The sequence below is a fragment of the Protomyctophum bolini genome (assembly GCF_963924005.1).
Source record: "Protomyctophum bolini genome assembly, chromosome: 12".
NCBI lineage: Eukaryota > Metazoa > Chordata > Actinopteri > Myctophiformes > Myctophidae > Protomyctophum > Protomyctophum bolini.
The window spans coordinates 30,006,385-30,031,330 of NC_137873.1; the positions used below are offsets into that span (position 1 = coordinate 30,006,385).

Sequence of the window (24,946 nt, forward strand, 5' to 3'; positions counted from 1 at the left end):
CAGAGGAGAGCAGTCTAGACTCTGACTAAGCTGATGTCCTGAATCAATCACTGAGGCGTGTCAAACTGTGGTCACCAAATTATTAGCGATTTCACTCTGCCTTTCAGTAGATCAGACCAGGTGGAGTTCAGGTGAGTGAGTGAGGCAATGAGTGAGTGATACAGTGAATCAGTTAGTGAGTGAGTATAGGTGAGTAAGTAATATATCAAATGAGCAAGTACTGTACATCATTTGTGATAAGCTAAGACCAGCTCTTTGTTTGCCTAGCGGTTGCATGAGAAAGTTAGGATGTACGTACTTAGATAAACTTATTTTTAATGTCAAATACAAATGTCTTTTAATGATTTATTTCCATGTTGAAACATTACGTATTTTGTGAACACTCTGTATTGGCTATTGTTGTCTCTGTTTTATATGCAGAGGGGCTTATTTTTCTGCACAATATATATAGCACAATTCTATTGTCTATTTTTATGGTATACATTTTGTGTGGACCCCAGGAAGACTAGTGAAGATTAAAGAATTACGTGTTGCATTTCAAATCAATGATTTTATACTGTAAAACGAGACACGGACAGTGGCTATAACCGCTTGTTCGCAACTAAAAAGTGAAAGAGACTGGTCCCTTACCAGGCACTTCCCTGTCCTTTCATCACACTCATCAGCACGGCCATTACAGTCACAGCGAATACAGCGCCCGAGGAAGGGCCCACTGCCATCTCGGTAGTAACCAGGAGCACATTTCTGTAAACACAGGAATGCAACAATACTATCGTCACCGTCAAAACAATCATGAATACAGACTTGTTTAAAAGCTTTTCCCTTTCCCCTCCTAGTCAAGTTAGAAGCTAGGGGATTTATGTCCATCTTACAGACTTAGTAAATGGTATTATGGGATACCACAATAATAATTATGTACAATAATATACATCACAAAGATACCATTTATCAGTGCACACTTGAGATTAGAGATCCAAATACACTTTAATTACACATAGGATTATTGTATATTTTTTGCTTTAAGATTGTGACAGAAAATAACTATTGAAATAGACAGACCTAAACAGTACTTAAAAAGGGTGTGTCACCAAGTGTGCAATTCTGAATTCACAGCTCAAATACAAAATAACTTGACCTGAATGCAGTGTCATTAAATGGATTAAAAACTGGAGTCCCCAAACATGCAGCACTGATCTCTCAAAGACAGCAGTCCTGATGTTACCCTTAAAAACTATAATCCACAAACCCAGGTATCCCATCCATCCATCTGTGCATTTTACCTGGATCTGAGAACTGCCATCAATGTCCTTAATAGACGGGTACTTAACGGTCTGCCCTCTGTCATGTACCGAGGGGTACTGTACCCTCTGAGTACCCGCGTCATTTACGGACGGGTACTGTACGTGCTGAGCTCCGTGGCCATGAGGTGAAGGGTATCGTAGCCCCTGTGTCCATCTGTCATGTTGCCGAGGGTAGCGGGTTCTCTCCCCTCTCTGAACGGGCCTCGGGCCAGCAGAGCATAGTCCGAGCAAAGTCCCCCATAGCAGGGTCTGTAGCAGAGCCCTTCTCTGCCACCTTCTATCCACGCGTGTATCTGGCATTCCTATCATTTAGTCTGTGTGTGAAATAACTCCCCGCTCTTCACTGTCTCAGCCTCTTAAACACACAGCCATAAGCACACGCGGAGATGACACGCCCCAATCACTACTACTCACCCACCTGAGTCAGCTTTGGGATAGGCACACACACGCACAACGTGCGCACAACACACAGGGATGAAAGACAAGAACAAAATTGTTTCTACTTTTGAATAGTGAAACAACATTCATAAATCATTTCACAAGAGTATCATGGGAGCAACTGTGAGTAAACCTCTGCTTGTAGCAAAACACATTTACCATGGTGGTTTAGCTTGGGTATTTGTGTGAGCATGTTGGTGTGATTGAAAGAAAAGTCAGACATCTCTAGATAGTACAGACACAGATCTCTGAATCACACAAGTCAAACATAATGGAGACGTCGTTTTGGGAGTGGCAGCTATACCGCTACACACATAAACACATCGGGGCTGTGGGGAAACACTGCCACACCCTATGTGGCAAGGTGTTCCCTCAGGGTACATATTCTCATTTCCTCTCAGAAACACCCTATAAAAAGATGGCTCGTACTGTATAAACACAGGTAGACAGACCCTCTGCTGTGGCAACGGTGCTTAGAGTGCAATCACACAATAGAAAACCAACAAAACAATCACTTCAGACAGGTTGTACGTTTTCCAGACCAGCAGTTGCTGCAGTTGGTGCAAGAATATCTGGGAACAAAATCAGGCTTCCTCAACACAAGACACCCACTGAGAAAATTGCGCTCACATTTACACCTGACTTTCAAGTGGATTCTGTGGGATTTTTTTGTTGGAATTATCCATCTTAATTGGATATGATGATTATTATATGATATTAAGACCCACCAATATCTGAGAAAGAGACATCACACATTGTGAATTTGTGGATTACAACTCTTTTTTTAATGGGCGGAAAAACCATGACACAGCGATTAAGGCTTTATAATCACTAACATTATGTCTGCGTGATTGTGTTTCCTATCCCACCCTGAGGCTATGCAGTTTGTCTGTGCGGCTCTCGGGGCAACGGGGGCATGTATTTTCCAGTACATTCCAGCTGATGAATTCTTACTCTTACAGTTGACCTCATTCACCCAGGGCGTGGCGCTTTGTTTGGGCATGTCAGGACCCGGGACGACCCCAAAGTACCGTCTGAGGTGAAGTTCTGGCTTCTCGGAGAAAAGCACTTGGTCAATCTGTACCTTTCCCTTCCAACCAACGACTGAACGGGCAACAACATCTCACATCTGATCTCAAGCCTGAGTTATTGGTCACGAGGCAAACGTAGCATCCTATCTACACAAATATTGCCCCGGGCCCAGTCCCTTTATTTAGAGCAGCTTGCTAGAGCTGCTCTAGGAAGACACAGAGCAATGTGGCCGTTTACTTTCTTCATATACCCTGCAAGGCCAAATGGGTGTGGCTTTAGAGACAATGGGCGTGGCTTTAAAGAACGCTAAAATAGCCCAGCTCTGAGCCAGCCCGGAGTTCCATATGTTATTTAATACTGCAGTATTTATCGTTTAGCTTGCTGCAAGCTACTATAAATTATGGCTGTGTTATTTTTTTCTTGAATGAAAAAAAGACACAACAGGTCAAGTGTATGAATTGCTGGCAGGGCTGGGTGGGTGCGGGTGGGGTGAGGGGTTTGGGCTAGGGATGTCCCTATCACCTTTTTTGACGTGAAAATGACATGATCGGCTCCCGATTTCCGATCACGGGATCGGATCGGGACAACCCTAGTTTGGGGCGGTATGGATTCTGGCCTCCCTACCTGACAGGAGTCTCCAGAATAGCGCGCGGGGCAGGCACATTTCTCCACGGTGCTCGCGGGGCTCCCCGCCCCGGTGTCAGTAGCCTCCTCCAGGCCCACGTCACCGAGACCGAGGCGCTGGGTCTGCGTGAAGTACAGAGCCCGGATCCTCAGGCCCGCGAGACCGGCTAGAACCGTCACCAGCTCATCTCTGGACACGGGCCTGCTGGTGCCAGCGTGGCGCCAGTTTCCCTGCACGGACAATGGAGGATTTAGTGAGGGGATTATACGGGAATTCGTGTTAGGAATTCTGTTGAGAACTAAGGAAAATATTTATATTTTATTAGATACAACTTATAAGACACATAAAGTAGGAACATTGATGAAATTAATGCTCTTTCTCACTTTAGTGTGAAATGGCAAATAGCTGACTCTTACTGAAAGCGACTACAAGTAAAATAGTCTTCTGGGAGTAAAGACAGTAGTAGAGTGTATGTTTTCCCCTTCAAGAACTTATATTTAGAGCAAGTACAGGTATGGGGCAGGTGTATCTCTTTACAAAATTATATATTCTCACACACTTATTATACGTTTAAATAAGAGTAAAACCATGTGAAAACCCACCTCAACAAGTTGGACCCTGCCCTGATAGAGCCTGTCTGGAGACGGGGGTTCTGGAGTCTGGTGGACCAACGTCATGTCCTGGCCCTGAGGACATTAAGACACATTAAGTCCAGATGAACACCACTTATTCAGAAAGGGACAATAAATGTAATGGATCGTATACAGTGGCAAGAGTACATTTCTATTTATTTTCTACATAACAGAGACAGACATTTCATCTATCCAGCCTTCATCAGTGTGAGGAGTTACGAGTGTCAGTTTCCAGTGTCACTCTTGCCATTATTCAGAAAGGGAACATAAGACATTGACAAAGAGTGATATGACAGGTAGAATCGTGACCCTACGTACAGTAAGCAAAACATCTGGCCTGGTGTTCAGCAGAGTCATCCCTTCACTGGGGATGCCAAAGGACTTCATCTGGTACGTCAGGAAGCCTCCGTAAGATGACACCTGAGGAAAGGTAGAAGCCACAGGAATTAAGAAAAGTTGTCTATGCAGATTACAGTGTGTTAATTATAATAATTTGGTCCGTACTTCTTTGCAGAATATGCCAATATATATTTGCGTATAGGCCTACAGTGAAATGTGGTACCTGCGTTTAAAGCCATCCTATCAGGAGCAGTGGGCAGCTATGGGAGCTCAGGGACCGGGGCTAGGATGCGAACCAGGGCCCTTAACCCATTCTGACCCGAGATCAGATTCTAAAAATGTCTATTACATCCTGACAGTTTCATTATTAATGTAAGTCTGAGAGTGCACAAATGTACAAATGGTTACATTCGAAAATTGTTTATACACGCTTGCAAGCACAAACCGACTTGTCTTGACCTTGCCAGCAGTCTCCATCTCCATCTACTCACCCTGTCTCCTAGGTATGAAGATGGCGCCACCCAGTGGAGAATGTGTACCACAGCAGGCAGCTCCTGGATGTCTGCCACCACTGTGTTACTTGCTGGGTTCAGGACTGAGGGAACTTCCTCCTGGTCTGCTCTCTCCAGACGCCAGCCACGCATCTCCACAAACTACAGTACCCACACACAGGGGACATTATATCCAGAGTGAGTCATCACGCATCTCCACAAACTACCCTCAGGGAACATATCCACAGTGAGCCATCTCCACAAACTACACACAGGTAACATATCCAGATTCCAGATACACTTACTGGTGTATGGTCAACAGTTATGTTGCACTCACTCTCTATGGATGTTTTCTCTACCTGCAACGCTCATTATTTACCAACCCTACTGTATAGTTTGTCATCATATTACAAATAGCTAAGATAGCAGATCTACAAACTGACAGCCAGTGCATTTCTATGAAATGTAAGCTTGTAGATCTGCCCTGCCACTGTCATTAACATTTTCACCTACAGTAAGCCCAAAATAGGGATGCTAGGTAAGATCAAAGTGATTAATTTAACATAGCTTTTCTGAACAGCTGCTTTGTGTAAACGTTTGAGATTTATAGAGATGAAGTGAGTTTAACGTTGTTTAATGCAATCAGATAGGACTTTTCTTGTTTGGATGTATGGGCTGTCATCATGATGATGATGATGATGAAAATACATTAAATGAAAAACTGTATTTACACAACTGCAATTATTCAGTAATCTTTGCATGGTTACAATTTCAAAAGGCATTGATGGACATGCAATTATATTAAAAATCACACTCGTGTGAAGTGAGGGGCATCATAGATCATCACATTCCGGCCAATCACTTTTGGCATTCTTACTTTTTCTGTTGTTTATCCTCACTTTTTTAAGCCCTCAGCCAATCAAATCGTCGCTATGGGATACACACAGAAACACAAAGCTGGGCATAGGAGGGGCTAGCACCCCTCTAAAACATATACACTGACCTTCCCCCTGTGCTTGCTGGAGCTCTGACACTCGCCAGTCGCTCCAAAACAGAAGCAGCTGGTGCAGCCAGTGGGGTTGGACGGGTCAAAATGGAAGGCGCCATCCCTGCACGCATCACACCGGTCACCCACAACGTTTCTCTGCAACAACAACGTGGAGGTCAGAAGAGGAGAAGAGGGCCACAAGGCGAGGCAAAACGGAACAAAGCTAAAAATGGCATAATGTTGTACTTTACACCACACTGACCTTGCAGAGACACTTCCCTGTGTCGGGATGGCATACATCTAGCGTGACCCCACCCTGGTTACAGTCACACGGTGCACAGTTTGGGAAGCCATAATAGCCTTCTGCACAACGATCACACTGCCGCCCCCCAACCCGAGGTTTGCACCTGCACGAACAATACACAGATATTGACTTGTACTGTATGTAATGTAGTTGAGACTTGCATTATATTGCCATCTGGTTTGGTTAATGCACCCGGAAGAGGTTTACTTTATATCTTTATTAGAAGATTCCACTCACGTGCATTGTCCCGTGACGCGGTCACAGTCCTGACCTGCACTGGTCTTGGTGCCCAGGGGCGAGCAGTCACAGTCCTCACAGCCCAACAAGGGGTGGTAGCTGAACGTCTGAGCCTCACACACATCACAGGAAGGCCTGACGGTCTGGGGAGGGCAAATGCACTCGCCTGTCACCTCATCACACAACCGACGGCCACACTGACACGCTACAGAAGGGGAAACGGATTATATACAGTTTCAGTACTAGAATACAATACATTTCATAACAGTTGTGAATATGACATATGTATGGGAGGACGGATGTATATGCTAGTGTGAAATAATGTCCAACGCATTCTCATGACCAACTCATCACATTTTGCCATCTTGTCAGGTGCCTTTGGCATCTGCAGCTGGCGCTGAGGATTCTTGCACCATGTTGATGAATGATCATAAATTATTCCCACCCTATCAGCATGCAACCTGGACACCGCTTAGCAGAAGCTGGCTCTCGGCAGGGGCACTCAGCTGGCTAAGGCCTCGCTCAGACGTGATTCACAGGGCACTAGCCAGCTTCTTATTAATGTTTTTAAGGGTGACATTGCTTGTTTTCAATGATTCTACAAACATGATACAAATTCCGCTGTCACAGACAGCCCATGCATGAGGCGTGTATTTCAGACATTGAGGGAGTTCTATAGAAACGTATTGACATCCTCTGGCGTCTAGACATGACACAAGAGGACATTCACAATGTTGGAAAGGGACTCCTCAGGTATTTGACCAAGTGGCTGTATTTGAATGTGACGAGTCGGGGTGATGAGTGAATGTCCACTCACATCTGCAGTAGGGAAAGCCATAGTAGCCTGTGCCACACTTTGTGCACTGTCGACCAATGACATGCTGCCTGCAGGGACACTGTCCTCCATTTGGATCGCAGATGGACCCCGTGGAGCCTGACTGGTCACAGTTACAAGGCAGAGCTCCACCATTGTAAGCTGCTACTAGTGAGCGGGCAGAGTCTCTGCAGAACTGGGATGAGTTTCTGGGGCTGAAGAAGACATCGAAAAATAGGTTGGTTTATTCATATAATTGCCGCTAGAGGGCGCCATTAACAAAGACATCAATTATGGTTTATTTTTATGCACTTAACTGGTGCTTCTGAAAAGGAAGCCAGGTAACACATACATCTGATAACAATGAAGTTACATCATAAGCAATCCAGGTTTAAAACAATCTACTAACTAAGTAGACACATTCACATACATTCTAAAATGCATATTACGTTTTTTCTACTGGAGATGATTGCTTCAGCAGTAAGAAGCTTAATGACATGCTGTATGCACTGACTGCTTACTCAATATAAAATCCCTCTCCTCTGCAGTGTTGTATAAAATCTGCAGACTTATCCAGCAGTTTCGGTTTCAGGAGATCTGGGGCGTAACTGTTATCTCGAACCACCAAGACGTAATCCTAAAGCGGAAAAAAGCATAACAACATGTATAAAGAAAAGCAACAACAGTGCTCTATCTGATAACACCCTCATTGCTTATCAGTGATATGTAAACCCTATGTGAACCATGATATAAAAACAAAATGATAATCAGAATTTACCACTTTAAGTCATTATTTTATTCTGCTTGGACCTTGGATCTATGTAAGCAGTTTGTTCCTGACGTAAATGGTTTGAGAACTGAGCTCTAAAGGTTGATTTATACTACATTGTATGACGGTGTCTCGTGCTAAAAATAGACGATCTAAAAGCTCACAGCGCATCACATAGCGACGTGCTGTGAGCTTTTAAATCTGCTGTTTTCTAAGCAGACTGTATGGCGGAGCTAGGTACCAAACAGTCAGCTCTAGGGTTGTTGCTTTTTAGGACATGGCAGAACCCCCTGGAGAGAATATGGTACCTCCTCATGGCAGGCGGTTGACCTGAACGACCTCGACAAGGCATTCCAAGAATAATCTCCTCGGTTCAAGAACTGTGCCTCTAATCATCAGCCCAAAAGTGTCATGTACAGCTTAAAAGGTACATTAAATTCATTGCATTGGTTCCTGGGGCGACCCAGACAACTGCTTGAGAACGGTAAGCATGACAGGCTTAGTGACGGACTTAAGCGACTGACCAGGGTGAGGGTCTTTCCAGGCGGAATCTTGACAGAGATGATGGGCTCTCGCCAGGAATGGCGTTCAAGGTCAAGGGCGATGCGCTGCTCGGCGATGACCACCGCCCTGCAGCCGGAGACACTGGGGCAGAAGGAGGCATTTATGGAGCCTGGGGAGGTTGAAGAAAAGCAGAGAAAAGACGCTGTGAGTTCACACAATGTCACACAATGAGAGCTATTAAGGCTATAATGGTGTCCAAGATCTTTGATCATCTTGTCATGATCCTAGGGGGCTTAATCTGACCTTATTATAAAAGGTATCACCCCTTCACTGAGAAGACCACAATTATGCCCACATCACATGCTCATTAGACCCACTAGCCACTGCCAGGAGAAAAACCATTATGCTCAAAGGGAGCCGGTATGATTCCATTACGTTTAATTAGACTAGATTAGGTGTGAGACTGTGTCACAAACTCACCATTCCAGGTGCGCCCTGTGTCCACCAGCACTTCCACGGGAAAGGAGATGTGCTCTGGCTGCCGATAATGGACCACGACCACATACCTGCCCGGGAGGGGTACTTTGGGGTTGAAACTGATCTCCGTCTGGAGAAAAGGGGAGGACAGGAAAGGGAGCATGAGTGCAGATCGAGTAAGACTGAAGAAATGCATGGGAATGGCGCAGAGGGGACATGTTGTCTCAAGCCCTCGAGACAGCGAGCTTAAAACAGCTACGGGTCAATAGTGTCGGCAACGAGGGCACAATACAACAGTGATACCTGGGGAGATTTAAGCAGGACCCCTTCACTCTGGGGTTCAGTGAGAGGGAGCTGTCGCCTCCGTCTCCACTCCTCGCTCTCCCTCTGCTGAGGGGTGACGACCCGGGGGGAGGAGGGCTGTCCGTCACGAGCTGCGTCCAAAAGCCACGATGCGGCGGGCCTCGTGAACTGGCTTGGAACACAATGCTGACTGAAGAGATAGAAGAGCAGAAAGATGTAGACTGTAAGGACTTAGGAAACTTTAATTTCCTCTGAGAGGCAATTTTAGATACAGCACAGTACATAATAGACAATAAACACATCACAAAAACAACGGGTGTGATTCACTAAACTGTTTACACCCATGTAAAGGAATTTTCCAAACTTCTCAAGTTAGTAGTCTGATCCAGTAATCATTTTTTGTTTGTGAATTTTGCGGAGGGCCGCTCTTTCTCAAGTCTGCTCGGATGCAGACTTACATGTGACAAAAGCTTGCTATCATTAGAATTCCTTATAACGTGGGAAGTTTGGAAAATTCCGTTAAACACCCAAAATATGGGTGTAAACGTTTTAGTAAATCGGCCCCCCTTAACATTAATCAAAAATAATCTGAAGCAGAAAAACATACTCATGATATCACAATATTGCTTAAAGCTGGGTGGAGTGCTTGAAGGGATGGTCAAGCAGTGCTGAAGTGGAACAATTGGACCCATTTGGACATGGGGTCAATCCCCACGTAGAGGTCGAAATTTACAGTATGACATGGCGCTAATCTCCAGTGATCCTCTTTTGAATCTTGACATCCTCTGACTATCACATTCTCTTTCATCAGAGATCACACATTTACATTTACACATTCCACACACTTCGTATGAAAGCTCCTGTTTTAGAGGTTAACTCTCTGATCTTTTGGCAATCCCCTCTGCCTTCAGGATTAATTCCCCCCATCCTCATTTTTTTATTTTTTATTCCACCTCTTGCATATTTTCTCTTTCATTATGACATTACTTTGGATTCAAGCCCCATGACCAAATATCTCAGAACTCCCATTTGTTTGAATGTTTTTGTTTTGTGTTCATCTGTTAGTCCTTCAGTCTATCTGTCACAAGGCAGTCCTGGCACCTCATTTCATGGTTTTCAGTTCAAACAGCAGAACAATGAAGGCCAAAGAACTAGTGATATTGTCAGCAAGCCACTGCACCGTATCCAATTATTGCAAGAGACTTGAAAGTGATTGTTTTTCCATTTTGAAAGTTTGCTTTCTTGATAGAAGAGATATGGGCTTAGTAGTAGGCTTTTAGTTGTGATTGTAATGGAAGCACTCTATTTTAAGGTTTTCATTAGTTGTTCAGTGAGTGTGAAACCATTTTAATGAGCCTGTTTGTCTGTCTGTATGTCACTCTGTCTGTCCACATATTTGTCCACAAGAGGGTGCTGAAAACACAGCTCAACTATGCACACCTCTAGGGTGCCTAGTTTTATGTAGTTGTATCCCTCTCATCATGACAGAGAGGTATGTAAAACTGCCCGGGTGGATCTATGCCATCTACTTCAAATAACGTCGACTTTGCCAATGAGTAGGTGTCGTGTCCTACCCAACACCAGGGTCAAAATGTCTCAATGGAAGAGTAGGGAGACCCCTTTCAGCCACCGCAGATGTGTTAGTTATATCGTATTAACATACTACCCTGCCCTCTACCCTTAACATACTGCACTCTACCCATAACTTCATTCATTCAAATAAGCTGGATTTCAGCTTTAATGTTCTAAATCTAAAAGATAGAGCCGGATAACTCATTTTATGGATTCAGGGAAAGTGAGTGTGCGGGAATAATTGAAATGCTACTGTCAAATAACAGGACTGGAAACTGAAACTGTAAATTATTGTCTGTAAATATATGTATTGTACAGCTGGAAATTCTAGGTTGGCCACTGGGTGTTGTTTTGAAAGAGAAAACAAAAAAAGGAAGGCCGACCCGCTCAGGTGAGTGACCCTGCCCTGTGAGAGGAATGCACAGAATAACACCTGGAAAACAGATGTATTTGTCTCTCCACAGCAGGAGGTCAAAGGAACAGGCTACAGGTATGTTGTCTTACAAACAGGTTTGCTCTATGCCTGTTGTTGTTATTACCCTGTGATACCCCATTACTGAGTTAACTGTACCTGTCTTCAGTAAAGCGGCCATGGACCGAGGCACACAGTATCTTGGGGGTCACATACTCCATGAAGAATTCCTCTGCAGGCACTGCGAAGACTTTATGCTACAGAGACAAATGACAAATATGAAATGCAGAAAAAAAAGGAAATTCTGTCATTTCTCAATTTCATATTCATAAGCAATAATTAACTGTCTCAGTCACCAGTAGGAAGGAGGCTGTGGATGACTGCAGGAGAAGCGTGTCCTTATGCGTAAGCTGGAACACGGCCACTCGATTACTGCTGTCCACGGCAACACTCCGACAGAGGAAGCTGCAGGTGGTGCAATGAACAAACGAATGAAAAAAAAAAACACCATTAACACTGGACAGGAACAACATTTCTATTCATGCAGCAGAGCAGATATATGAGCAGATGCACAGCATTTGGTTCAGAACAGGACTCGTGCCTAATGGCTGTGTGTGTGTGTGCAATGAAATTCAACACGCCACCTGTAAGCGCAGCTGTAAACATTGGCTCTGGCTTGGATCTCGCCGTCTGAATGACTGTTGACGAGCAGGTTGACATTCTGGACCATGTCCACCTCGCTGGCATACTCCAGGACCAGAGCGTATGGGCCGGGCCGAGATACACGCAGACCCAGCTGGAGCTGGGCCTACAGAGCAGACAGACCAAGGGACAAATTCATTCTCATGCAATGGCATCCTACGTGGTGCAAGTACAGTACACAGTGGTTCTCAGACATGCGAAGGACCCCCAGTTGATATGTATTTGACCACAGACCCACTCCACCCCCACCCCCACCTGGACTCAAAAATCGTAATAATAAAGAAAATACAACTTTATCAGAAATTGTAGATCTACAAGCTCAAAGATTAGCTCACAGCTAATCTAAGGTCCCAGGCTATTTTTGGATAGCTGGAATATAGAATGTGTTTCAAGTGGTTTCTGATGCTATATAATAGTTTTTGCTGGGGCGTAAGAACCACTTTGAGAACCACTGCAATAACTGTGCTAGCTGTGAGTCGATAGAAGATGTTGTACTTTCATGTGTGCAACATGTGAACATTTGCACCTGTTAGTACAGTACATCGTTTAGGTCTCTGTGCACATAGGCGTGCCTGCCGCCTACCTGTGTGCCACTGACAGAGGCCATCTCAGGGTGATCTGGGGTGGGCCGTCGCACACGAACCTGCCTCCTCCGGCGCCCACCGCGGCTGGAGAGCTTTCCCTGGGTGCCCAGAGCCGAGCTGAACCCGTCCATTGACACGTGCTTATACAACAGACAGCTGAGAGAAAGAGCCATGCAGACAAACGGTGGTGAGCTGAGCTATGTGCAATAACACCAAAGATCAACACTCATCATTCTAGCTCTGTTTGATCTGGGCATAAAGTTTAAATTGAACATGTTCATGAAGGGTGGATTTCTGAGGGGTGCTAGCCCCTCCTATGTCCAGCTTTTAGTGTGTGTCCACAAACTTTGTCCTGCACAAACATTACATAATACATTCCCATTGACAATGAGTGGAGAATTTTACGTCATAGTGTACATTTTACGTCATAGGCAAATTTATCAAATTTGACGTCATCTAGTGTAAACACAAACATTACGTAACACAAACATTGATGACGAAGGTGAGGACACGCCCCTCACTTCACACGGGTGTGATTTTTTAAATGTAATGTATAGTATAGAATCTATAGATAGGTGTCTGTACCGAGTAATATCGAGTGGTGAGACTTGTTTACCATCTCGGGAAGAACAACTTTGCGTGATGTGTTCATTAATTCATTTTGGACTGAGGTCGATTAAAAAATATATTTCTTTCTGAAAAACCCATGTTTCTATGTCAGTGGTGCCATGTCAGAATTCTCTCTATTGGGCCACGGACCGGACCCCCATCGGAAAATATGTAGTTCCAGTGACCCCCCAAGAAGCAAATATTTTAGTTAAAAATGTTCGCTCTGAAATATATATTCAATGATTTGCGTCACATTTGAATGATTTTTCAAAAATAGCAGACCTACAAGCTATGAGCTTGTAAATCTGCTATTTTTCAACAGCTAAATTATAACATAATGTTTAAAACACCAAAAGGGGTTAATTCATTGAGATGATAAGATAATGTGGTTCTCAAAGCGATAAACCAGTTGTGGACCACTGGGTTTCTATGGTAGATCCTGTAATTACTTTGTGCCTGTGTCTGCAGCGGGGCTGTACGTGCACGGCTGGGTGATCTTCTCCTGCAGCAGAGGTGCCTCATAGTAGTCGCGGGGAAGCAGCACTATGTAATCCTGAGGAATTAAGAGTGATATAAGCCCAGGTTTAATTTACAATAAATACACCAAGCACGTATTGTGTGAGCAAAACATTGCTTAAAGTGCCACTCGGTAACTTTTAACAATAGCAATGTTTTGGAAACATTTCAACCACAAGTCGTTGTGTACAGTTAATGATGCGAGCTCTGCATTTACACGACCTCAGGTGTTCCCTTCCCAAGAGTTCATTTTACTTTTACAGTGAGCTCTATCTTTTTGGCATTAGATGGCATTAGGTCATTTGTCATTTGTCAACTCTTGCTCAATATTTGCATCTAAAACGCCATGATCAATTTATGAGGGGCGCGTTTTTCGTCTTACACAAACAAATGAATGGAGAATTTACGTCATATGTGGACGAGCAAATTGGCTATTCCTGTCCTACACAAAATTCCCATTGACAATGAATGGAGAATTTCTGTCATATTTATCTGAGCAAATAGACATGCTACGTCATGATGATGATCACTTGACATTTTTCATTGATGATTTGTTCACGATGTGAATCAGCCTATCTCTTTGACTGCACAAATTACTTTGTTTTGAAAACACAAAAGATTAAAATAGTATGAGTGTAAAAGAAAGGAATGTATGGTGCTGATTTCTCTCACAGAAGCTATTTCTATCATCGCTATTAATTAGGCATGTGTCGTCATGTGTCGGCGTGTCACCTGATCTCTTCCTAAAACGAAGTTGGTAACTGACACTTTAATCCTTTCACAAGAGCACAAATTACGCTTGATTCATAGTTGCGTGTGGCTGTCGTGCGCCGAAAATAAATAGCAGATTTACAAGCTTGTGCTTGTAGATTGGCTATTTACAGTGGGCAACACCCGTGCACAACTCAGGTATGAGGTATGACTCAGGCCATAGGCTTTCGACATGAGGAAGACGCAAGAACAAACCCCATTTCACCCTCTTGTACTCACAAGCAGAATTCCCTGTGCCTGTATGTGGATTAGCCATTTTCCAGGGCTCAAGGAGAAGGGCTGAGCGAAACCATCTCCCGGAACAGTAAGGAAAGTAGGGGAGGTGCTGACAGGGAACACCACCTCCTGACTCTGACCGGACCCTGCAGGAGAAATAAAACCACAGGCTGTAAAATGACACGTTCACAGCTGAGAGTACATTACAATAAGAGAAGCATCGGCTGTCATCGACCGCGTAAGATATATTAGATGCATCATGCCCCAATTTATGAACTACATGATGGGGAGTTGTTGTTTTTATTGTTATACAACACCAGTGCCGGGGGGGGGGGGGGGGATCAACTATGTTGACAATATAGTTAATTCCCTCCTCGAGACAAAAATCTGAATGCTCTCCAGTCTGAGTGGTTTTCCGAGCCAAAATTATAAAGTTCATTCAAAGACTTGGAGTCATTTCGTCAATCATTTTGGCTCGCCTGCAGGTCTTCTGGTGTACAGCAAATTCCAATTTTCCTATCTTTAAAGCATCTCCTTTAATGCATCACGTATATCTTCTAAATCTACACAAATCTTAAAAAGAAAGTTGACGCCCCTGCTTTGAATCACAGTCCTGGAACCCTGGTACCCCCCAGGCACCAATATGGATGGCTTTGACTCCCTTGACAGATGCTACAATACAGCGTGTGTTTAGTTCTATTATGTGTGTGTTATGAGCAAACAGGGTGTGAGCGGGTTGTTGAATTGGACCTTAATGACAATGGTATGCATGGTGGTGACACATTTCAAAGCTAATAGACACAGCCTTACCTGGGGCGCCATGGTTATTGGTGGCCGTGACACTACCGCTCACATTTGTACCGAAGGGGTTAGCGAACCGCAGAACCACACGGAACAGGGGGGACAGAGGCTGCAGTGCCCCGTCCACATCAACATGCACTGTTACTCTGACTTCAGTCTGCAGAGACATGGGGAGGGGGGACACACATAGCTGACTGGAGGGACGCAGGTGTGGGTAGGAGGAGGCGTTAAGGGAAATGTTAACGGACTAGTGGGTTAAGCAGATAAAACTGATACGAGGGGTTAATTAATGGAGAGCCAGCGCGGTCAAGACAGGAAAAGAAAGCTATAGGAAAGATGGCCCTTCACTTACAGTCACAGCAAGAGGGTAAGCCAGCCTCTTCCATTACCAAGATCCTCGCTCTCACACGCGCTGCCCCTTTTTGTTGGAGAGTGGCGTAGCGCATTATTACATGGAAAGGGCCAGGAAAGCCTACAGCAAGCATTAGGATCACCTCTGGCTGAGAAGAGATAGGATTAGTGCTAGGAGAGCTAGTATAGCGACCACATTACCTCACAATAGCCTCATTGTAAATGTTTCAAGTGGGAGAGGTAAAAGAGAAGGCAAGTGCAACAGCAGTAAAGTCAATGGAAAAAATGCATCCAGTAAAACCTTGAGATGAGAGACACGGTCGAGCTCCCCACGTAATAAATGAGTTAACGCAGTGCAAATGTCCAAATAAGTAGATAAGTACTGACCTGTGCCGCCGACAAAATGGCGTAACCTCTCCAGCTGAATGCTGGGAAGTTGCGGGGGTCAAACCCAAAGCGCACAGGTCTAGAGTTGGGAGTGATGCCATTCTCTGCTTCATACTTTAGCTGGTGGAGGCTAGGGAAATAGTAGCCAGTTGCGGGCCTAGTGGTGCGGAATGAAATGTAAACCCAAATTATACATACAGTGAACATAGTTTTTTTATGTGCATGAGGATGTAAGGGCTTTCAGCACTATATATTAGGACTGCAACAGTTGACTACCGGTAATCAATTATAAAATATAATCGATAAACGTTGCTTGATCTACGCATTGTGAGCTTATAGATAGTTATTTTCACAATTTTCACATGGCACCTTTGTGCGTGGAAGTGGTTTTTAATAGTATAAAATATAGTTTGAATAGTTTCAAGATAATGTTTCTAAAATATGCTTTTTGTTAATCGGATAATTGCAGCTCTAATATACGTACATTTCATTGGTAAACATGAAATGTGTTTATCTATGAAGTCACGATTCAGTCAGTGCTTACTCTGTGCAGGTACGACCCACGACGCTATTCCGACACCGACACTGTCCCGACACATCGTCACAGCCCCTGCCAATAGCCCCGCCCACATCACACTGACAGCCTATCAGGAAGACAAAAATAAGACATTCTCTTAGATTACAGTATAATAACTCATGTTTGTTACAAAGTTGGTTTTACCTGTATGTTATTATTGATGCATTACATTATATTACATCAATGTGTAGAAGACAGAAAAACTTTTTTGTAACCATCTAGTATAGATCAAAGGGTTAACCTGCTCTTTGAATATGCTGGTATAACAACGGAGTAGAAATAGAGAACAGAGTCCAGGCCCATATTCAGTGATTTAGGTTTGAAGACACTACTCACCTTCACAGCCAAAGTAGTTCCGTTTCTGCACCAGGAAGTACCCGTGCTTACACGTGTCACAGGAATGCCCACATGCATTTGGTTTACAGAAACACTGCCCATTTTTCTGGAGGAGATGATTCACAGTGAAAATATCAGATTAGGCATAATACACTAATAAAACAACTATAATATTAACACTGGTAAATGGGTACATCAAATAGAATTTGACATAACTGTCAACATTAGAGAGAGAAAAAGAACATTTGAACCTGTATGCAAGTACAAATCTAAGAAATTCCATATACAAAAGAATAATAATATTTAAGATGTAGTGAAAATAGCTGATCACAACGCGACGTGAAGCGACGTTGTGTGCTTGTAGATCTGCTATTTTCACTAGTTTGGGTCCCGGGGGAAACGTCTAATCTCTCTTTTGGGTCTCGACCTGAAACGTTTGAGAACCACTGCAGTACAGTATAAAGTACGGTATTATTGCTCATCATCACAGGTGGAGAGTATAAAGAAAGCACAGGTAACCTCACCTGTTGACACTCCCCAACGCCACTCAGGGTACCCTTTAAATCACACTGACACTCTGTCAAAGAGAAAGAAGAGAGAGAGAAAGAGAGAGACATAAGGTGGGGTTGGTAATTGGTGGGAGATGGCGTTGGCGGGGCTCTACCGTCCGTGAATAGAGTCTGATTACAGGATTCTCTCACTTTCATGGGTGAAACATGACAGCACAAGCCCCCTCCCCTCCCTGATCCTCAGAGAGTTGCACACATCAAAGGCCACGTATGTACAGTTACCGTTGTGGGGCTTTTTCAACTCACTGAACGAAATAAAGGCTCTCCTCAATGTTCGGCCAGACGGCCACAGTTAACCTGAGGCATTCCTGGGATATTAAACTCCTTTTTTCTCTCTCTCTCTCTCCTCTCCTGTATCTCTGCACAGGGTGACAGTGATAACATTCTTGCTGCGAAGCAGAGCTGTAACATTAGACTGGGTATCTGGACAAAGCCTCCGGCTGTTCCCTCAACACTGGCTGGTTAATGGAGGCAAGCTACTCTCGACTGACTGTTTCCATATACAGTACTTAAGTTGAAATGGTGTATAGTAGTAGTTGTTTTTTGGTAGTGGATATTAAGCTGTTAGGCGCTGCCAGAGTGCTAGACGGCTTAATAGTGTTTACTTTACTAATGCCGGTGAATAACCAGTCTCTTTTTTCTTCTTTTTTTGAGGGGCGGTAGGTAGCCCTTCCTATATACAGCTTTTGTCCCCACACGTCTCAATATTTGCCATTGACGATGAAAGGACAAATTAGGTCAAATGTCCGCCAAATATGACCTAATTTTGTGGCAACACAAACATGAAATGCCATTGACAATGAAGGGAACATAACGTCATATGTAGACGAGCAAATCGGCTAACCAATCACATAAATGCAGTTGTTCATGAGATGATGTATAATGATAAGAGCGCCCCTCACTTCACACGGGTGTGATTTTTTGGACCACAGTGGGAGGCGGAGCTTGGGAGTATTCCAGGTTTCTGAAATGCCACCATGCACATTCTTGCACTGCAACATTGATGAAATCCCACACGTTCAAAGGAAAGCTGCCAAGAAGTCTTTTCCCGTATTAATGCGTTTTTCCCCCAACCGTCCCTGTGAAGGACAGGAACGTGGATGGATTGGATGGCTCCCTGTTGACAGAGTGTGTAAGAGAGGCCAAGGCCCATATCAGCACCTCTTCAGGTTGCTACTGATGATTTAATACTTCTGACGATAAAACATATGGGTTGATATTGCTAGGGGGAAAAAAAACAACCTTTGGTCTATTTTTGCAGAAGCTACTGTTGCCGCACAGCAGCAGTTTTGCAGCTACTCCAGATGTTTCAGCAGAAGGTGTGCAATTAGTTGTTTTTGCAGCATGCGCATGCGCAGCTAGGTCTTATATATACCGTATACGATATTACGTATTTAAAAAATCAAATTATCATAAACTAGTCAATACCCTCCATCATACACTGGGATCAATTTGCTTTGCCAGGTGTCATCCAGTCCCAAGAGAAACAGGGAGCGGCAGTGGCTCAGGGGTAGAGTGACCGGATGGAAACCGCAAGGTTCCCAGTTCAAACCATCGGTGTGCATGTGTGAATGGGTGAATGTAATGCACAATCTATGTAAAGCGCCCTTGGATAAAGGCGCTATATATAAATGCACCATTTACCATTTACCAAACAGTGTTATGTAAAGCGTCCATGTACGGTATGTGTGAGTGGAAATGACCGTTTACAGTTTTGTAGTGGGTGGCCTGGCAGTGTTTACATTCAGAATAGAATCCAGACTTTCCATGCTATGATCACTTGAATAATAGAAGAAATCTTAGTGTGATTATCTGTTGGGTATAGGTGAGAGTCTGAATCAGTTTGTTTTCAGTAAAAAGAAGGTAACCATCCATGTCCCACCCGGCTATGCAATACCCGTTCCACCGTTCTGTCACCCTTTCTGTATCTGTCTCTCTGTGTCCCTTTAATATGGAGTTCTGTGTCAGGCATGCCCAAATATGGAGTGTTGTGATGTCCCGGTGAGGCGAACGGTTCTCGAGTTACGTTGCCTCTGACAACTAACTGTGTTTTTGCACATTTTTTTGCAACAATCTCTCGAAGCAAGGTACAGCATGCTACTGTATGAGGAGTCTGTGTGGAATGTGGATATAGGCTTCACAATGGATCCAGGTAATCATGTAACATATCTTTGTCCTACTTGGGACTTACCTATACAGCCGCTGGGGTGTAGTGTAGCTAGGTTCCAGTAGAGAGGTTTACATCTGTCACACAGAGGCCCCTCTACATTTGGCAGGCAGCGACAGGAGCCCTGGTGAGGCTACAGGGTTGGCAAGTAAAGAATAACGTTACATTTTGTTGTTTAAAAAGAATATATATTATATCTAACATTGATAACATTGTTTCTAGAAGTCCTATAGTAAATCTTTCTGTCACTATTGTTGATTTTCTTCTTACTTTCTTCTTCAAAATGGAAGGAAGTCTCTTTTCCTTTTTTTTGATTACAGTTGATTTCATTTCCACTGACCCCCCCAAAAAACACTTCCTTGTTAACGCTTCCGGATGAAGGTTTGGCAAGTTTGCTCTGTTATCAGATATAGGAATGTGATACACGTGAGTCCACACCCAGTTGGGGGGGGGGGGGGGGGGGGGCTAGGGGGGCATACTGGCGCTGAATGTTTTTGAGATTCTCCTATTAAGCACATGAACCCCAATCGTCCCTATACTGAAGGCAAACATTATGCGAAAATGGCTGTTGTAAGCATCTATTTTTGCCGAAAGATGTAGCATAGAACCGTCAACTAAGTATATAGGGTTAAAGTGGTTGACTGTGCTAATAAAATACACAATCATGGTCTATTGCAAATAGCCTATCACTAATAGACCATGATCGTGCATTTTGTTAGCAGAGTATCATATGAAATTATAGACATCATGATGTTACGAAAGCTACGTTTTTAGCATGGAAATGATAGTCTGTTGAGAGAGAGGCCTACCTACCGTTTGTGAACTGATGACTTCTGACCCTGCTGGGTTACACTGTCTAATGGAGGCTGGAAACACACACAATACACACACAGTCAAAGGATAAGCTCCAATCATACATTAGGCCATTAACCCTTCTGAACATTTGTAAAGCATTCACCTTTATAGTTAATGTATGACTACTGTAACTGTAGCCTGGGGTCCACCTATGCTTTCTATGGTTTAGGCAGCTCCCGGCAGGATCCGCCGGGAGAATATAGACGCAGATGCGCGACATGACTAATTAATTAGAGCGACTCGTTCAAAAGCTGTGTTCACGTTCACTACTATCATTGGCATGAAAAGGCGGCCACCTACATCACACAGTTACGGGAAGTAAACTGGAGATGGCATGTCTTTTGTCTTGGTCACCATCATGATCTTTATTTACAGTCTTAGGGGCCTACTTAAAAAAGATGAAAGTGTTACAAAGTGATCATATTATTTGTGTAAAAAAGAAGAGGGGACAAAAGAAACAGCGTTAGTACCTGAACATTGGGGGAACTGTAGTCCTGAGGCACAGCGGTCACACATCTGTCCCACCACCCCGGGTAGACACAGGCACTGGCCTGACAGAGGGTTGCATGTAGTGCCGTAGGAGCCCTCCCGTGAGCACTGGCACACTGACATCAAACAAGCAAACAAATGCCACAAAGCCTTGAGATGTGTGTGCATGTGTACAGTATGGTGGTATATCTGCTCAGATATGAATAAAGGCTTGAAGAAATTCCCAAACAAATCCTGTGGCTTCTTGGCGACACGCTTCATGTGCAGCGTATCATCTGTGTCCGATTTAACAGAACGAACACTGAAATGGGACTTATTCTCACTGGGTCTAATCTTGGAAATGAGAATCCTTCTGAAGATGAGGGCAAGCCCCATATATTTATATCGCCCCAAGTTTATCTCTGTGTGAAATGTCTTGTTGTGTAGAAAACACGAGATAAATCAGTGTAGATGACAGCACGGGGCTTTAACGGATACTGTGGGAGAATCACGGTATTCACCACAGTCACGAGAAGAGGCCAAACAGTAAGCCTTAGTGAAACCAGCAGCATTACTTTTTCCAGCAGCAATGGCACATCAAAGGTCCCGATCTCTCTTGGCTCTGTTGTAGTTACATGGGTTTGGCACAGTGTACAACTCACCAGCACAGTCTGGGTAGCCGTAGTAGCCAGGAGCACATTGGTCACACTGCGGTCCCTGATAGTTGGCATGGCAGCTGCACTGGCCGCTCGCATCGCAGAAAGTGCCAGCTGCACCAGCGCCGTCACAGCGGCACTCTGGACGTGACAGGAGATTTTTACATTTTACATCTCGCAGAGGTGGATCATGAGTCATGACGCAATATATAGGCCCTGTCAGATTACATTTTCTGCCTGCCATTGTGTTTTTGCGAACGCAGTGAGCACTTACTATGAGACCTAGCGGGCACAAAGGGGGGACACACGGACACACACACAGACAGACATGATCTGCTAGGTCTCATAGTAAGTGCTCACTGCGTTCGCAATCACTGCGTTCGCAATCACTGCGTTCGCAATCACTGCGTTCGCAATCAGGAGTCCCCAAAGCAGCTATACGTCCAAATATGGAGTGTGTTGCATCAATCACAAACAAATCACTCAGCTCCATATATGGGCACAAAGGGGGGGGACACGGACACACGGACAGACATGATCTGCTAGGTCTCATAGTAAGTGCTCACTGGGGTCAGGTATTGAAGATATATTCGTTTGATTTTTCAGATCCTATTCCAAGTGGCTATGACCAAAGTTTAGGCAGGAGCACTGCCTGTGCTCCAAGGAGCACACCTTTCTAGTTGATGATGTTTTCATTCATAACTGACTCATTCATAACTGACTCACCCTGGCAGCTTGGGAACGAGTGGTGCCCAGGTCGACATCGGTCACACCGCTCCCCCTCCACTCCCCGGCGGCACAGACAGCGTCCAGAGGCATCACACACATCACTGACTGAGCCACTGTCGTCACACACACACTCTGTACAGGAAGAGATCATAAACTATTAGACCACACAAGCAATAGCATTTAAGCTGCAGCAGAAATTAAAATTAGGAACACTAAGGTCATTCCCAAGCCCTTCCCCATGATTCTGAGGCCCTGTCTTTGTCCCAGTTGAACAAGGGTCAATGGCACTTCAGTCAGTAAAACTACTCATCTACATTGTGGGACTATACTTGTGCAATGGTGCCAGTGACTTGCCAAGCCTGACATTCACATGTGAATAGGCCTGGCATGGTGACAAGCACCACAGAATAGTGCTATAGTTAACTTGGCAGCAACAAAACATTAAAAACCTCTTTCGAAAAGCTATTGATGAAATTCTTTCTCAGTCGGGTCACTTTGTCTAAAAACAATGAAACAAAAACATCCATTTCCAAATCAATCTAAACTAATCATGCTTTTCCCAAATTGATTCCAGCTAAAAAGAAAACCAAAAAAGGAGACTTTGGGAGATGACTACAGCTATTAATAGGCAGCTTGTTTTTCCCTAAACATTCCCAACTGAATGGTTCCACCCTGAGGGGACAGACACTCCATCGACCTGCAGGTTGAGAACGATATGATTTACTCATTCGAACCCTATAACACTGTTCTCAAAGTGGGGTCCGGAGACCCCCGGGAGTCACTGAGGGGGTTCCAGGGGGTCCCCAGTTGAATTACATGTATTATTTCACTGGCTAGAAGACAGAATATATAAGAATGACCGCCGTAAAATAAAATAAAAGATCGTATCATTATGATGTGAAGATTGTGGACCATCATCAGCCGCTGATTGCACAGAAGGCTTCCTGCGAGGCTTCCTACAGTATGTCACTATTTTCAGTTAAACAAAAACAGTATATTAAACCTATTATTACAGTACCTAATAGAGTATAATTACATTGTATTAATTGTATTACCGGTAATTGTGGAGTTGTATTTTCTTAAAGGCATAATTAAATTATTGTTATTGTTGATTTTTACATTTTCAGCAGAAAACTCACTCTAGGCACCACCTTTTTGTCATAACGGACGAAACAGTGTGAACTAATACATATCAGTGATTCTCAAACGGTGGGAGGGCTGTGGACAATTCAGAAACCCGTCCACCAGTGACATCATCGATAGGGAATCCAAGGCAAGCTAATAGAAACAGACTTTCTATTCCTGAAAAGTTGCGATGTGAAAATGGAAGCCTCACGATAATAAAAAACTAATTATATAATTTATTTTTAAAATCTTGTTTAAAAAAAATCTGCCTAACGATGATGTCACTGGTGGACGGGTATCTGAACTGCCCACAGCCCTCCTATGAGACACAGGTTATAAGTAGAAAGGAATGGTGGTATTTTATCATGAACATTAGTGAGGACCAATTATATGAACATAAAACCTCTAAAGTGGTCTCCCGCTAATGTTAAAAAATACCGAATATAGAAATCTGCAAGCTCACAACCTATCCCATCACAATGCATTATGAATTCTTGGTGTACCTTGGGCACCACAAAAAGTGAAAACCATGTATCGGGTTGGGGGTCCTTGACATGACAATGTTTGTGAGCCGCTGCTCTAACTTGCTCATTAACCCTAACCATAATATTCTGTTGTATTTTCACATGCTGTACATAATTCATCTGATTTAGTCAAGAACTCCTAAAAAGCCTTTTTTTGCCAGGTTTGGTCACTGGCTCGTAGCTGAAACCTTGGAATAAAGTCAGGTAGACTCATTGGAGCCCAACATGGTCTCCAAATGGTCGTTTTAATGACTTGTATTGTTGAGTTAAGTGGCTCCAAAATTCAGAGACAATGGTCTTTGCAAAGGTTCTCTGAGAGATTATTGAGTGTAGATGTAGAAGTTACTAATGGTTAAGAAGCAATAAAAGCCATTTCCAGCATAGTGTATACTTGTAATCACTCATCAAGTAACACTAATCACACTTACGCTGACAGCTGGGTGGTCCGAAATAACCTTGGGGGCAGGCAGTGGGTTCTGTGGAGAGACGGGAGCAAGACAGGAGAGATTGGCAGGATAAGGATAATTAAAATAACAAGAGTTAAATAGCACTTTTCTATGAATGTTTAGGAACTTACCTGCAATATTACCTGCGGGTGATTTGGTTGTTGCGGGTGATTTGGTTGTTGTCTGGGGTAAGGGATATCCTCCTGATTACAAAGGGGGGACGGGGAAATCAACAGAGCTACGCAAGTGCCATACAATACAACAACATGGAAACCAACTATATTGTACCAATAACTAGGTCAAATTAAATTATAACCCA

General features: G+C 43.8%; 1 protein-coding gene across 2 annotated transcripts in view; it reads right to left on the minus strand.

Moving 5' to 3' along the window:
• The window catches only part of LOC308324985 (laminin subunit alpha-3-like), a 79,075-nt gene that overhangs the window by 21,763 nt on the left and 32,366 nt on the right, over positions 1 to 24,946 (minus strand). For both annotated transcript variants that reach the window (XM_080777355.1, XM_080777356.1), the window contains exons 11-41: positions 24,759 to 24,830; positions 24,610 to 24,657; positions 22,530 to 22,664; positions 21,810 to 21,944; positions 21,150 to 21,284; positions 20,638 to 20,690; positions 19,849 to 19,957; positions 17,613 to 17,665; positions 17,089 to 17,194; positions 16,720 to 16,819; positions 16,176 to 16,332; positions 15,447 to 15,594; positions 14,640 to 14,782; positions 13,583 to 13,686; positions 12,524 to 12,680; positions 11,883 to 12,046; positions 11,595 to 11,703; positions 11,398 to 11,495; positions 9,255 to 9,444; positions 8,955 to 9,081; positions 8,495 to 8,643; positions 7,723 to 7,838; positions 7,205 to 7,416; positions 6,388 to 6,592; positions 6,109 to 6,253; positions 5,862 to 6,002; positions 4,859 to 5,020; positions 4,347 to 4,448; positions 3,999 to 4,082; positions 3,396 to 3,626; positions 631 to 744 (exon numbers count right to left, since the gene is read on the minus strand). In XM_080777355.1, coding sequence (XP_080633481.1) covers positions 631 to 744; positions 3,396 to 3,626; positions 3,999 to 4,082; positions 4,347 to 4,448; positions 4,859 to 5,020; positions 5,862 to 6,002; positions 6,109 to 6,253; positions 6,388 to 6,592; positions 7,205 to 7,416; positions 7,723 to 7,838; positions 8,495 to 8,643; positions 8,955 to 9,081; positions 9,255 to 9,444; positions 11,398 to 11,495; positions 11,595 to 11,703; positions 11,883 to 12,046; positions 12,524 to 12,680; positions 13,583 to 13,686; positions 14,640 to 14,782; positions 15,447 to 15,594; positions 16,176 to 16,332; positions 16,720 to 16,819; positions 17,089 to 17,194; positions 17,613 to 17,665; positions 19,849 to 19,957; positions 20,638 to 20,690; positions 21,150 to 21,284; positions 21,810 to 21,944; positions 22,530 to 22,664; positions 24,610 to 24,657; positions 24,759 to 24,830 — 4,004 coding nt within the window. The remainder of the gene's footprint in view (positions 1 to 630; positions 745 to 3,395; positions 3,627 to 3,998; positions 4,083 to 4,346; positions 4,449 to 4,858; positions 5,021 to 5,861; positions 6,003 to 6,108; positions 6,254 to 6,387; positions 6,593 to 7,204; positions 7,417 to 7,722; positions 7,839 to 8,494; positions 8,644 to 8,954; positions 9,082 to 9,254; positions 9,445 to 11,397; positions 11,496 to 11,594; positions 11,704 to 11,882; positions 12,047 to 12,523; positions 12,681 to 13,582; positions 13,687 to 14,639; positions 14,783 to 15,446; positions 15,595 to 16,175; positions 16,333 to 16,719; positions 16,820 to 17,088; positions 17,195 to 17,612; positions 17,666 to 19,848; positions 19,958 to 20,637; positions 20,691 to 21,149; positions 21,285 to 21,809; positions 21,945 to 22,529; positions 22,665 to 24,609; positions 24,658 to 24,758; positions 24,831 to 24,946) is intronic.